The sequence below is a fragment of the Mus caroli genome, unplaced genomic scaffold, assembly GCF_978045245.1.
Source record: "Mus caroli unplaced genomic scaffold, Mus_caroli_1 scaffold_4, whole genome shotgun sequence".
In the NCBI taxonomy this organism is placed as follows: domain Eukaryota; kingdom Metazoa; phylum Chordata; class Mammalia; order Rodentia; family Muridae; genus Mus; species Mus caroli.
This window is the reverse complement of record NW_028227259.1, coordinates 2337386-2353429: the sequence shown is the minus strand read 5'-3', so window position 1 is coordinate 2353429 and position 16044 is coordinate 2337386. Positions and strand designations below refer to the sequence as shown.

Below are 16044 nucleotides of genomic sequence, written 5' to 3'. Positions count from 1 at the left end.
ATGGTTGGCTAAACTTGGTACAAAAAGAAGGCATACTGTGAGCAATGCAAATGTTGCAGGATTGAATTTGTATGCAAACTATGAAAAAATAACACATGGTAAATGTAGGATATAGTTAGGTCTATGAAGGATGTTATTTTGACAGTGCTTGCTGTTGATTAGGACAGACTAGCTCCAGAACTCATTGGTGTGGGTCTCTGGATTGACTTGGCACCCAAGAGACTTATTTGCTTTGATGGCAGCAGAAACTACAGCACTGGGCACCAGCTACAACCCGTGGCTGCTGGGCTGGCAGCTACAGAATGGGTCATGTCTGTCACCTGCCCTTGTGTTGGAAGACTGCTGGCTGTTTTCCTCTGTCGAATGCCATCTTTCTGTCATCACCTTTGGAATTAGTGACTCTGTTCTTTTCCAGTTATAGACTCATTACGTTAATCTCAAAGAGAGCACTTACTTTCAAATATTGATGCTTATTTATTTGCCAGTCTGTTCAGAAAACATACATCAATATATTCTGGAATCTACAAACTGTCAAAATTGAGACCTATTTAGAAGGTAACTAGAGGCTTTTAAATATCACATGGCATTGGTCAAATTACAGAAAAAAATTTCTGTGATGTTAATAATTTTTCAAGAAAAAAAAAACAAAACAAAAAACAAAAAACATAGAACAAAACCAACCAACCAACCAAGCAAACAAACAAGCCACTCTTATCCAAGATGAAAATTTAACAGGAATTTAGTGTTGCTGAAATTGTGGGGAAAACACAGTAGTGCATGCATATTAGGGGTAAAGATATTATTTTAAGAAATAAGAAAGGGCTTAGAAGGGAGCAGGGAGAAGAGAAAGACAGTAATAGAGGGAGAGGCGAAAGAAGCCAAGGCAGAGGTGCTCTGAGTGTGGTTTCCTAATGTACTAAAGCCTCGGTTCTTTCTTAGAGTCTTCTCCATACAGATAGGTCATCACTAAACTTGACAACATAAGAGGGTATTGAAAAATGAAATTGGACAAGATTACAAATAATGTTACATAATATGTTTTTGAAACTTGCCTCACATAGCCAGGGTCCTATCTTACAATGTGATTTCAGTAGGGCTTTAATTTGTTTCCTTTGTATCTGTTCCTTCACAGAGTAGGTATTAAGTACTATACTAGCCATCAATTTCAAATACCCTGCTGTGATTTGAAATAGTGGTCTCTTCTGAAGTCAGCCTCAGAAGAGAAGTACAGAAAGATAATCAGCAAATGTGAATTCATTCTACAGATTAAAATAAACTAGTCCTGGAAATTATTAAGGCTTTAGTTGTAAAAAGCTGGTGAGAGCATTGAATAATTAAAAGAGAGATTATAAATTACTAGAATTAATGACATAATATATTTGTATATTTCTTTTATAATTTCAAATTATTTCCCTATAAGAAAAGTTTTAAAAGGAACTACAAGATTAAAATCATAAACATATTTACAAGCCATTACTTGTCAAATTTCCAGACAACCTTTAGACTTACATGTTTTTACTTCCATGAGAGAATTAAGGAATGAGGGCTGCAGAGATGGTCCAGCATTCAGAGTGCGCACTACTCCTAGAGAAGACCTGAGTTCATTTCCCAGCATCCCTCTCAGGTAACTTATAACCTCCTGTAATTCTAGCACCCAGGGGACCTGCCAACCTCCTCTGGGCTCTATGGCTCCTACACACAAATGCACAGTCTTTATTCTTACACAGAGAGAGTTAGAAAGATGTAAGACTAAATACAGTACTTACATGGACTAAGTAATGACTTGAAATCTACTCATGTCTTTTGGCCTTATAGTTTCACTAAAAAGTATTGTTGGGAGATAATGTGAAATTATAAGATAAATAACTACCCAAATATATGCTCATAAAAGCAGAAATCTAAATCTATAGGTTAATCTGAATCTTTTCTGTTTTTATGGCATTGTCTCAAAAATTGTGGTTGTGGAGACTCAGGACTAGAGTTGTGTAGTTTCCTTTGTAATGGAAGGGAGAAGCATATATGGGGTGGGGAAGGAATGGTATTCAAGGGCATTTCCAAGATTTTAATGGCCCGTACTTGAAATTATGACCCGTGGTAGCTCAGCCTCTCTGGTTTCTGGAGATGGTAGTATGAAAGGGTGCTAATATAAAATGACGCCATCAGCCCGAAGTATGTGGCTAGTGTCAATTATGGAGTAAGCAAAAGGTCAGGTTATCTTGAGGAAGGGCTGTCAGGTGGCTGCAGATACCCCATTCATGAGAGGCAGAAATAAGTGGCAGCTGGTAAATCTGAGTCCCGCCATGTGCATAGCATTGTGTACAGTAGGGATGTACCAACAGGAGAGATGTCCTTTTTCTTGTGGGGTTGGAGGTTAGCAGCCTGCTCTTGATTCATTTCATTCACACTCCCTGATAGCACAATTGACTCATCCCTCATGATCAATAGAAAACCTTAGAAGTCTGTGGGTACAGTCATCAGTGCTGGGGAGGCCCAAGAGAGGGCTAAGGAACTGAAGAGGAAAAAGAGGATAGATTCTTTGAAGTTCAGGAAAATACTCAAGAAGACAAAAGCTAGACTAAATGTGGTTGACAGCAATGCCTACATACATGGAAGAAGGTTGGAGCTGTGAGGCACCAGGAGTGTTGGCTCTTGGAAAACATTGCCTCTGTGGAGCTGATGTTATATAAAGAAAGGGCAGTCCACCTTGAATGATATTGAAAATGAAGAAGGAAGGATAGGGGATGGAAGGAGCATGAGCAATGGGTAAGGCTAGCTCACCTCTCCCTTGTGGGTACCTAGTGTATAAAGGAGGAAGGGAGGGCAAGAGAGAGGACTCTCCAGTTAGGCAACCAGTCCATTGAATGGGTGAGGGCAGAGCGAAGGAATCTACATCTACAAGATAGATGACAGAGAGTCTTGGAGAGGGAGAGGGAGAGGGAGAGAGGAAGACAGATAACAGAGAGTCTAGGAGAAGAAGGAGGGGGGAGGGGAAGGGGGAGGGAGAGGGAGAGAGAGAGGGACTTGTGTGCTTTAGCTAATGATCTCACCAGAAACCCACCACAAAACTAAAGAATACTACCTAGAATATTGTAATATGAATTAAATATTTTTTCCTTCATCCCTTTGGCTATATGAACCAAACAGAAAGCCTCACTGGGTTGAAAATAATAAAGCTCAGCAGAAAATGAGTAAAAAGAAAAGGGAAAAAGAAAATGAAGTGAGTGTTAATTAAACCCCTCAGAAATGTAGAAGATAAAAACAAACAAATAAGTGAAAGCTAAATTGCAAGGTGCTCAAGAAAGATGCAAATGGTAAGCAAACCACATTTAATATCTAATATAAATGTAAATGGCCTAATCCCCCAATTAGAATCCAGACATTGGCAGAATAGTATTTAAAAACATATGGTTCAGTTATATGCTGTTTGTAAAACTTCACTTTCTTATGGCAGTATGATAAGATAAAACAAAAGTGATCATAAAAGACCCACTAAGGAAGCACTCAGATATAAGCTGAGTAGGCCATGTTAGGTTAAGGGCAAAGCAGATAGTTCAAGGCAGAGTAGTTAAGTCCAGACATAAACAATACACATTCCTAAAAAGGTTCATTCACAAACAAACCAAAGTATGATCCGGGTGTGTGCAGTGGACACCAGCACCCCGAGAGCCTAAAGAAGCAGGGCTGCTGGGGAGGTGAGTTAGGCAAAGGGAACAGGCTGTCAAGCCTGCCAGCCTGATGTCAGCACGGGGGAACTCTGTGGTGGAAAAGACTGACTCCCACAATCAGACATCAGACCTTCACTTACACCGGTGTGTACATGTGCATGCATACTAGCTTGATTTCCATTGCTGTGACAAACACTATGCCCCAAAGCACCTTGTGTGGGAAAGGGTTTCTTATGTCTCATGGGCAGTAGTCAATAACAGATGGAAATCAGAGCAGAAGGCAGGAACTTTCAGACGGAACCTTAGAGAAAGGTTTCTTTACTTACTTACTTACCTACTTACTGGCTTATTCCTGCCTTCTATTCAGCCAGCTTTCATATTGAGCTCAGCCACAACTGCCTAAGAATGCTGGGCCCTCCTGCATCTTAGGCATGCCATAGACACAGAGCAGACATAGTCTGGTTTGAGGCAACCACGTAATGGGGACTTCCTCAGATAACTGTGAACTATATCAGCTTGACAGCTGAAGCTAATTAGGACATAAACAAACACACAAACAAATGTAAAAAATAAATAAAATATAAGAAGCAATAAAATGAGAGAACTCAAAAGATACTTTAATTAGGCCACAATTGAAGTTGGAGACATTAACTGTACCCTCAGTAACTGTTAAAACTGTTATTCTCTTCAGCAAGTCATTACAGATTTAAAACTTAATTATAGTATGAAGCAATATGGTCTAGTTGATATTTACATGACTTTCCACACAGTATTAGGATATATGTACATGGAGCATATGCTAATCGAAACATGTTTGGTAGTAAATAACTCTCAGTTGAGGGTTAGTGAGCTGGCTCAGTGGGTAGAGGAACTTGCTGCCAAACCTGATGACCACAGTTCTATCCCAGAACCTACCATGTATGAGAGAACCAATTCCTGAAGGTTATCTTCTGACCTCCACACGTGTACTGTGCCATGTGCACACACATGTGCTCTCACACACAAATGCTTTCTAATGTTTGCCTTTGAAAGAACTGGAACCACAACAAGGATGTGGCCTCTGTTGAACTCAGTATAACCACCTATCCTCGACTACTAACAACTGACAGGTGAAATGGTTGGGAGAGTTTCATGTAAATTAAAATCTTGTTCTTCCACCCGTTATTCTGAATTGTTCATGGCTTAGAGAACATGGGAAGTAGAAATCTTCCTTCTGAGAGTTACCAAGTGGATAATGAAACGTGCTGGCTCATGGCACCCGGTGATAAATTCTTTCTCTGTCCTTGTTGTTTTACAGCTTCCCTGTTGAAAGGATTAAAGCATGCCAACATCGTGCTGCTTCACGACATCATCCACACTAAGGAAACACTGACCCTTGTCTTTGAATATGTGGTAAGTGAGATAAGAAGGACCTAGACTGCACTTGTTACATTTAAATAAAACTCTCACAGTGTTAGTGAGTTGGTTTTGAAGTTGCTATATGAAATGAATGTTTTTTCTGAGTACATGTGACATAATCTTGCATAAAATCATGACCATGTGACAGGCTTTTGAGTATGCATTTTGTTAGACATGTGCTTTATTTATAGCCTGTTTGTTACTAGTATGCTTACAGTGTGATTTGTAGGCATATCAAAAATGATGCTCACTCTCAAAGGAATTGCGAAACAACACAAATGGTTGTTTCCTTGGGATTTATAGCTTGGTTTTACAAAAGCACCCTTAGGTAGATTCTTTTAGGGGGAGGGAACAGGGCAGGGGATCCTGATCCTTACAATTTAGGCTTCCAAGTTTCCCACCTCAGTTATTTCATATATTAACTAAAGCTTCCAATTTGTATAGCATACCATGTAACAATCTTCTTGTGTTGAGGGTGTCACTGCTGAAAGACCTGAACTTCAATGGTAATTAATCTTTCTTCATTTCCCTCAGTAAAACATATGGTGTTTGTGTAGCAGCATCCTCAGCATTTAACTGTGGAATCATGGAACGTAACCATGATAATTAGCATCCGAGTTTTCACAGATGGATCCTGAGAACATGTAATTTATAAGATACAAATGACATCGGTGCAGACTTTTTATTGAGAAGAATAGCTACCAGTAATTTGACTGTACTAAAGTCCCATTTTTTATAATTACCATGCTATTTTTACTGAAATAAAAAAATTTCTTTAAAAGTATGAAAGAATGAATATTTGAAGCAGTTTTATCTTGCTAATGTCCGCCTCTGTTTACCATTTGAACATTGTTGTCTCATGAAAAAGCCATTCATCTTGTCTATTTACATATAAATGATAGATACATTTGAATAATATGGTAATGCCGCACTAGGGCAGTTAAGCTAGCAAGTTGCATATATTACATGCTACCAAGAAAGGAAGCAGATTCACACATCAATGCAAATATAATTTCTTTTGTTTCCTTCATGATTTGGAGTCAGTAATGTAATGAGATGGATTGGACTTGGAACTTTCCATTCATGTTTTCTAGTATGTCTGATTTACATATTTCAAAAAAAAATCTAGATTTTCCTATCTATACTTACTATCTCCTACAGTGCTTTACAGAAAGAATATTTATTTTTTTCTATCTAATTAGGTAATTAAACTGGAAATAAAAAGCAATGTTTGGGACACCTAAATTAACAAACCTGGTAGAGAAACTAACAACTACATTGTGAAAATATCTTCAAATTTTAAAAGAAAGGGCAATTCGTTCGTAAAGCAAAAAAAAGCATGTGTATGTGAGATGCTGTCATCTGCTTAGGTTCTGCAGAGGAGGCAGCAAATCAGGGTAACCCACTGCCTCCTGTAAACTTTGCTGATAAGCCTGATACACAGTTTTCTTTGCCTGAGTGAGAATTTCCCTAGCCCCGCTGCTGCCTGACACTGATATTGAAGGTCTTAGTCAGCCACAGGACAGGCACTCACATGTGAGGAGTATGGTCATGGGTTCTGATGGCCCTGCCTCCTCTTCAGTTCTCCCTTACCATGATTTTCTTCCCTTTCCTGTGGTGCTTGCCTTCCTCTCATTAGTCTCTGTGTCCCCATCTGTTCTCTCTGCTGAAGCCCTTTGCTACACCTTGTTTGTTAGTTGCATGGTGTTCCAGTGAACCACTGAAGTCAGAGTTTCAAGGACATTGCCAGTCTCCGTAGATATAGCAGCCTGATTTTGTGTCCGTTCCTCTGTATAAAGCTCATTCGTCTGAAGATTGTCTCAAGGTTTTTGTACTCTGCTACCCACATTCTTACTCTCTACTTACACTGCTCATACTGTAAGAATGAAAATTCCTCCCACTCCTGAAGATAGCTTGCTCTCAACATATCTAGCAGAAATATACATTTCTTGCATATGCCCTATCACTAGGAAGAGATGGCGAGTCTGTAGATTGAAATGCCTTTGAGCAATGGATTGAATGGGTGTAACGTAGGAAGGCAGGTGTGTGATGTGGGCATGGGATGCTGAGAGACAGATGAAGACAGGGTGGTAGAGGAGTGTTTGAGAGAAGTGTGACTGCAACACTGAAAACAGCAAGCCTGCTTTGTTGGTGTTTCTGTTGGCAATGTACCGAAGTCTCACATTCATGTTCATCTTCTTTTTCGTGTGTTTAAACAGGGTCTTGCTATTGAGCCTCAGCTCGTGTTGAACATGAGATCCTCCTGCTTCAGTTTCCCAAGCCTTGTGATTGATCATAGGCATGTGCCACCATGCTGAGCTCATTGTTACTTTTAATGTCCTCTGTACTGTTGCATAAAACTATTATTTTTACCACTTTAAAAGTAGAAAGCTAAGAGCTAGGTTGAGTTATTTTCATGCCCATCTTGCTTTGTCTTCTGGTTGATGTATATATTCCCTGTTCATCGTGGCTGTACTTGGTTGTAGACTTTGGTCAGAACTGGAATAGGAGATTTGTTTTCATAAAGCAAGATTCTCTATTATTGCCCTATACAGTCCCCTGCTCTGTAGTTAAACACACAAACATATATACATGTACACATACACATGCATATATATCTGTCTATATATTCATACATAAACATGTGGCTTTGTTATTTAGTCTGCTCTGAAATCAATCTCAAATATTGTAATCTAAACTTTCCCAAAATTTATAATGATATTATCATATTTTAAAGTTGGTGGAACTTTCCTCCTGAGGAGCATTATTTTCGTTGTTCCATGTCAGGAATAGTACTTCTCACTGGGTCTAGTGGCACATATTTGTATTTCCAACCAGTCACAAGACTGAGATAGGAGAGTCACACCTACAAGGCCTGGCTGGAGACCATACTAAAGGCTAGCCTGGTAAAATTAGTGAGACTCTGTCTCCAAAGGGAATGGCATGGAGAAACTCCTCCATGGCCGAGAACTGCATTTGTTACTCCCATTGGTGTGACAGGATACATGACCAAAAGCAATTCATGGAAGGGTTGATTTTGACTTACGACTTCAGAAGTGGTGAGTCCATCCTGGGACGAGGCAAGACAGTTTGACAATTTCTGAGACCCTGTTGTATCGTTGCTTTCATGTTTGAATTACACTTTTAGTTGGGGCAGCATGTCTAAAGCTAGAGGCCTGGGCAGGAGCCAGGAAGCTCAGAGCTCATGTCTTGAACTGTAAACACAAAGCTGAAGGCAGATTAGAGTTGTGATGAGGCCGTGGACTCCCACGACTGGACATCACTGAACTGCTTCTCCACAATGTCCCCAATCATTGCCACAGCTGGGGTCCATATGTTAAGATTTGTGAGGCTTAGGGGGAGGAGGCATGTTCATCATTCAGACTACCACAAGTTCATGCCTAGGATGTAAAAGACCTTCCACTACCACCAAAATAAACAACCAACTCCCCCTCCCCCCCCAAAAAAAAACCCTCAGAAAACAAGGGAAAACTTTTTTTGAAATAACTTAATAAGGTAAACAATTCAGGAAAAATCAATAGACCACACTCATTAAAATCCTCAGTGTAAAGGGAAAGGAAGAAGTTGTGACAAATTTCTGGACACCATTGTATCTTTGCTTTCCATTAGTTACAGTTTTAGTGGCTTTCTGAGGTACACATGTAAGTCTGTGTGCAAAACGGTTCGTATTTATGACAATCCTCATGCAGTATAACGCATTTCCACCCTTTTCTTTCACAAGGAACTCTAATCCTAGCTCTTTTATGTTGTTCCCATCAACACGGTAGTTTTCTTAAAGCTTTCTGAGAATAATGAAATAAGGGCTGGAATGTTAGTGATATGGAAAAAAATAAAAACAACAACAACAACAAAAAACTCAAGGGAATGACTTTGGAGGAGATTAGCCTAGCAATTTAGTGGGCAATAGAACTTTGTTCATCCTCTCAAGTACCATGAAAGGTTCCTAAAACTTTCTGAAACTGAGTTTCTTTCCCACTTTCACAGCATGTGGATGTCATGAGCTGGAAGCTTCAAAGAGAGGACTTGGCCATGCACCCCAGGTGGCTATGTCTCAATGGCAGAGCACATGAGCCCCTGAGAAGCATGCCTCCAGCAGTGCCTTCAGATGAGAGGTGTACAGGGTTACCTTTGACCAGGCAAAGGCTTAGCAGGTTTGAAAAGGAAGGCGCTTCTGTAATGACCTAATATAATGGTATAGCTCTCTGTATTTCATGTATGGTTTTAAGACTTGAAAGAAACATTTAGAAACATTCATTTGCAACAGTGCTAGTAAAAAAAAAAATGTTCTTCTACTTAAACAGAAAGCTTAAGCAATGAATTTGTTGATAAAAACAACAAATTATATTGATAAAATCAAATGAGTGCCACATTGTTGTGTTTAATAGTATAATGAAAAATGTAAGGCATAGTAAAGTCTTAATATGATTATAAAAATGTATTTTGCCCTTAATTTCATAACTATTGTGTATTGCTTTAAATTGTAAAAAAGCAAGAAATCTTGAGCATCATTTTCATTGTGTGTTTAGTAATAATGATGTACAAAAAGAAGCAGTGTAGGCATAGTGGCACATGCCTCTAATGTCAGCACTCAGGGAGCAGAAGCAGGCAGGGATCTATTAGTTCAAATTCACCAGATCTACACAGAGAATTCCACTACAGCTAAGGCCACTTAGTGAGATCCTACCAAAACTAATTAACTAGTTAGTTAACTGACTAGCCAACCAACCAACCAAACTAACTCAAAAAAATTGAATGAGCTTACCAGATATAGAGCAAATTTCAATTTTGCAAGATACATAGGTTTTAGTGATAACTACATGTTGCCTAAAGTTATCAATACAATATTATGTATGAACAATTAAGAGACCAGATAGTACATAGACTATTCTTTTCACCAAAACCATGAATGAATGAATATAAACAAAAGGCCGCTAGGATGTAGGAGATGGCCATGGCTACTCCCCTTGTTGCCTTGTTTGTGGTGATGGTAGCATGGTTATGTGCACTCATGTCCTGAGCCCTCAAAAACGTGTGTATAAATTGTATACAAATGCGAGTATATGAATTACTCCTCAAAAACTGTCGGTAAAAGAAGGAAAACCAAAAGACTATAACTATTCACAATAGGAATAGAGGTAGTCATCTTATTTATTCTGCTATGCTCTATCCTAAGACAATATGGCCCAAAATCATATCATACATGATTGAAAGATCACCAAAACCAACATAATGCATTTTCATAGTTATGCAAATTTTATAAAACACACCCAGAAATGTCCATTAAATTGTGAAATTATGATGTTTGTTGGTTTAACATCTTAAGTGTTGATTTGGTTCTTCATGCATTCATCTCTAACCAGGGCTCCATATAAATTGGTGTAAACTATAGAAGACAGATGTATGAACTGAATACTGTGGCAGAGGCACTGTGCTGAGGGCCCACCCCTGTAGGAAAATTCTCCTGATTTCTAATTGAGCCAAGTATAACAAGGGTAGTGATTCCCTCCTTATCTAGTGCATGTCATAGTGGCTGGTATATTAGAAATCTCATTAAATATTTTTGTATTCACATTGGCCCCCTGAGAGACAGAGATAGAGACAGAGAGAGTCAGAGAGACAGAGATAGAGACATAAAAATAGCAGTGACTCCCTCCCCGTCTAGTGCATGCAAGGGTATCTGGTATATTAGCGATCTCATTAAATGTTTTTGTATATACACTGACCCCCTGAGAGACAGAGACAGAGAGAGTCAGAGAGACAGAGACAGAGAGAGACAGAAAGACAGAGAGAGAGAGAGAGACAGAGACAGAGACAGACAGAGAAAGACAGAAAAACAGAGAGAGAGACAGAGAGAGGCAGAGCAAGACAGACAGAGAGAGAGAGAGAGACAGAGACAGACAGAGAAAGACAGAAAAACAGAGAGAGAGACAGAGAGAGGCAGAGCAAGACAGAGAGAGAGAGAGACAGAGAGAGAGACAGAGAGAGGCAGAGTAAGACAGAGAGAGACAGAGGCAGACAGGAAATATAGAGAAGTGGGAAAAGGAGACAAAATGTTTATCACTTTAACTCACATTTAAGAGAGTTTGCCTCTACAGAACACCACCCATCTATTACTTGGGGGTCTTGTGCAGCCAAAACGTGACATGCGGCTTCAGGTCTGTCAACTAAACAAACAATCCTGGCTCACATTCTAGGCTAGAACATTGTTTGCCTAGTTGATTTACATTCTAACAATATTTCCTACATTTAAACTTTTTCTTCCAAATAAATGTTCTAAGTAGAAGTTACAGAACAAATCTGATGCTTTATCACTCAGAGCAGCTGCAGACAATGGGCTGGCTATGGATACATAGTCGTGTCCAAGGAATTAATTCTTTTTGTTCAAAATGAATGTGCGAGTCAGAGTTCCCTATTGCAAAGCAGAAACTCTCTGGATGATTTAATCAGGACATCTTGTAGTGGGTATTGTACCTGACACCCTGCTTATTATACTTTAAAACAAGAAAGATCAGGTGATGATGGGCAGCCAGAACCAGAGCAGGAACCATGGCAGGGAGTGTCCCCTGAATACTCGAGGCCATCAGAAGCATTTTAAAAAGAGGTTTCACCTCTCACTGCTTGTATGACTTCCCTAGGTTAACAGATGTCACTGTTTGCTCATGTTGTCAAAATGTCAAATTAACCTCTGCAGCCTCGTTGCTCATTTGGGTTGTTCATCTCCAATAAGCCAGGATTGTTTGTTTAGTTGGCAGAACTGAAGTCACATGTCATGATTTGACTGCACAAGACCCCCAAAGTAATGTGTGTCTAACCTTTTGTAATGGCAGAGAGGTCCTGTTTCTTAACAAGATTCACAGAACAGGCTGGTAGTAGTACACACTTTTAGTTTCAGCACTCAGGAGTCATAGGCAGAAATCTCCATGAGTTCCAGGCAGTCAGCACTTTATAGTAAAACCCTATCTCAAAAACTAATTAATTGCTACATATGTGTCTGGAGCCATGGGTCCCTCCCTGTGTACTCTTTGGTTGGTGGTTTAGTCCCTGGGAGCTCTGGGGGTTCTGGTTGGTTCATATTGTTGTTCCTCCTATGGGGCTGCAAACCCCTTCAGTTCCTTGGGTCCTTTTTCTAGCTATCAGAGGATGGCCTTGTCAGTCATCAATGGGAAGAGAGACCCTTGGTCCTGTGAAGGCTCAATGCCCCAGTGTAGGGATAAGCCAGGACCAGGAAGCAGGAGTGGGTGGGTTGGTGAGCAGGGGGAGGGGGAGGGGAAAGGGGGTTTTCAGAAGGGAAACCAGGAATGGGGATAACATTTGCAATGTAAATAAAGAAAATATCTAATGAAAAAAGATAAAAAAAAAATGAACTCTCAAAGCACAGCAATTTTTTCAGCATCCATCAGGCATTCCAGGGTAGAATTATAGTGCCCCTGCTCCATCTCGTAAGTAGTCACTAGAATACCTTTATTACCCAGTTACAGCTAGGGATGTGAGGTGAATTGCAGCTGACATACCATTATGATCTTTGAGAAATCATCTAAACTCTAGGTAGGCCAGAGTGAATCTAGCCTTTTAAAGGTGACTTAGAATAAATCTCTACCTCTATAGATATACAGGATGATACTAAATATTGGCAGAATTCAAAACCGTATTTCGCCATTCAGGTTTTGCTTATCTTCATTCTAGTTAAGTAAGGAACCCACTCTCATTTAGTTGTCCCAGGATTTGATTGATTGTACCAGACCCTAATGAGATCTTAACAAACAGAGCAGCCACGATGTCTGCTTGTGAGATACTGTGACATTCTGATTATATTTGCTTCATCAGCTTTTCCCAAACCTATTGACCATTGAACTGACATTATCAGGGAGAAAAGTCAATTGGGTGTACGAGAGGGGGCTGTCCTTGACCTCCTTCTCCTTGTGTCTGAGTTAGTAATTCTGGTAAAAAAGTAGTGATGATGTGTTTGTCTGTGTCAGTCACAGGTAGGGCCCATAATTAACAATTAGAGTGATGTAATCAAGGGTCAGAAAATTGTCTGGTGTAATCAAGGGTCCAGCCTTCAAGGTAAATTCTGTGTCAAACAATGCACTTGACTATTTTCTAAAGGGCAGTTTAGCTAAATATAGGAAAAGACAGTGCAAGCACGTTAACTTACAAGTGATTCGTGTACAACAAGACGGGTAATTTCTTTCCTCCAGTGTGAGCTGGCACTGAGATGAGACAGCAGACAGTAGACAGTGTAGGTTGTGTGCCTGTTGACAGGAACTGGAGCAAAGCAGAGTTGACACAGGTTGGCTAATAGGATGGCAAGGTGACAGAAGTGAGAGAGATGAGAAGCCAACAGTAAGGAGGGGGTGGCGCCAGTGTTCTACAAAGGACATGGAAGCCACATACAAAAGGTCTAGGAGGCTGACTTTACCTCTTTTGGAAAGAATATTCCAGTGCTCTGTGTCACTGCTAAATTCAGCTTTGCATCTTAGAGCATAACAAGTCCTTTATAAAATGTGTTCACTTAATAGGAAGAGTGGAGCCCCGTCTGAAATTTAGCAGGGAGGGTTCCTAACCTGTGCTGTCTGCATTGCAATAGCATATGTAATTTAAGTGTCTTAGGACTTGTAAGTCCTGGCCCACACTGGCACCTTGCAGTAGGCATGAGATTGCCCCGTTTTGCTGATAAAGAAGACCACGTTGACACGTCAGCAGAGGCTGATAGATTCCATCATGGTACTTTACTTTCCTGATGGTATCAAAATTAGCTTGAAAATGGTAACTTTCAAATTTCAAGACTAGTTCCTGGTTCTTATGGATTGGATTGACTTCAAGTTTGTTTTTTTTTTTTTTTTAATTTTTTATTTATGTTTTGTTCTTGGTACCTTGAGTTTCCGATCCTGATCTCTTGAGCAAAGGGATTACAGAAGTGTGCCATCATGCCCTGCTGATTTCATGATTTTATTTATTAATTTGTGACTTGATTTTCTTTAGTCTTCCCTAGAATTGTTAATATATATACAAATAAAATAAATTTGTTTTCATATCTAAAAAAGAAGATGAAAAAAAGCCAAGTTCATTCAAGCACCTCAGCTCTTTACAGTAGCTGTATCCTGTCATCTTTTGAGTCTCCATAGTAATGGACAAGTCCTGTGTCCCATCAATATTCACAAAGCAGGCATCTCCAAGGTAGATGGCAAAGGAACCACTTTCACTATTATTACACAAATTTGTCTCATGGTACAATTTCTTGTAAACAAACTAACATTGTTATGCTCATTCAGTTGGTCATTAATTGATTCATTTATCCTTCAGCATCAATGGATTCTCTTGAGAGACCCTTCTCTTTTGAGTCTAAAGATACAAATATGCAGCCTTCCCCCCAGCATGATGGTACACATTAGTGATTCTAGCACTGTGGACAATAATCCAAAATGATTAAAGATTTAAGGGCAGTCTGGACTACATAGCAAGATCCTTTTAAACAGACAACAACAGAAACCACACATAAAATATACAAAATGCATGTGTGTGTTTCTGAGTCTGCCTTTACTGTGTCCTTATACCTGAACTATGCTAGGTAATGTAGCTTCACAAACCATTTGAGTTTAAATTGCAACCACACTTGTAGATGTGTGGTGGGACTATGGCGGTTTTGTGACTTGATGAAAACAATTGAAAGAGGGGCTTGGCCTCAACAACTTTCCCTTATAAATGATGTTAAGGATGCTTTCATTTTATATGTGAAGAACTAGTTCTGCCTGTGGGTACACATTGTGAGGGGGACTCTTGTAATTCAGAAACCAGTACAAAATGTGGAAGAACAGATGCAGGCGTGGTGGCTGGCTGGCTGTGCCAGCAGTGAGGGTTCTGAACCATAAGGAGAAATTGAAGAAATGAAAAGAATCAAGCTAGCTTTCTTTTTTTGGTTGTTTGGTTTTTTTGTTTGTTTGGTTTTTTGTTTTTTGTTTTTTTTTTCTTTGGTTTTTTGAGACAGGGTTTTTCTGTATAGCCCTGGCTGTCCTGGCACTCACTCTGTAGACCAGGCTGGCCTCAAAAATCTGCCTGTCTCTGCCTCCCAAGTGCTGGAATTAAAGGCATGCGCCACTACCGCCCTGCTCAAGCTAGCTTTCTATCAGGGCTCTTTTATGAACCCCTTGCTTTCTCTAATTGGTAAAAGAAAGTCAATTAGCTTCTATTCTCTCCTTTTCCCCCGGTGACTTTTCGCATCTAATAAGGCATTATAGTTTCTTCCAGTCATGTTCAGCAGCTTGTTCATCTTTTTCTTGAGTTTGCATCACAGTTGCATTCTGCACTACAGGGTCACTTCACGGGGTTGTCGTATCACATGCCCCAGTCACAACTCAGGGCTTGGTTATCTGGTCTAAGATGGAAGTGAGCCTTATCTCTACCTTGCTGTAAATGAATGCCTGATTCTCCACAATAGTCACAAGTATACTCCATTGTATTTCAGACGATTGTGTTTGAATACATTCTGCCTGTGTGGATTTCTTTTGTTTTCATTTTAATTTCTCATTTTATTTGATCATTTTATTGTTGAAACCACAGGCATTTAGTAGTCATGAAATCACAGGGAAGATGAGCTGTAAGAAATGAGAGGGTTTCTTGGGAGAAAAGGAAGACAGCTTTAATTTTCTTTTCCTCACCAGAAATGCTATCATGTTTCTTAAGAAAAATAATAATCTTACATGACTGTGCACATCCTTTCAAGAGGAGCAGGAAGGTGGCACTTTAAGTAGAATAAAACTATCAAAAATGGTGAGTGCAGAGGAATTAGAGAAAGCTTTACTTACAAATGCAAGACTTTATTCAATGACTGTGCCTAAGGCCAGGATGAAGAACTACATCTGTTCTTTTAAGCCATACAATGAAACTTCTTCATACTATCTAAAATATCTTTTTTGAAAAAGTTTATTACAGGTTTTATTTTATGTGTGTGAGTACATAGTTT

General features: G+C 39.6%; 1 protein-coding gene across 7 annotated transcripts in view; it reads left to right on the top strand.

The window, feature by feature from the left end:
* The window catches only part of Cdk14 (cyclin dependent kinase 14), a 648997-nt gene that overhangs the window by 285307 nt on the left and 347646 nt on the right, over positions 1–16044 (top strand). For all 7 annotated transcript variants that reach the window (XM_021162869.3, XM_029477257.2, XM_029477253.2 and 4 more), the window contains one exon: positions 4963–5057. In XM_021162869.3, coding sequence (XP_021018528.1) covers positions 4963–5057 — 95 coding nt within the window. The remainder of the gene's footprint in view (positions 1–4962; positions 5058–16044) is intronic.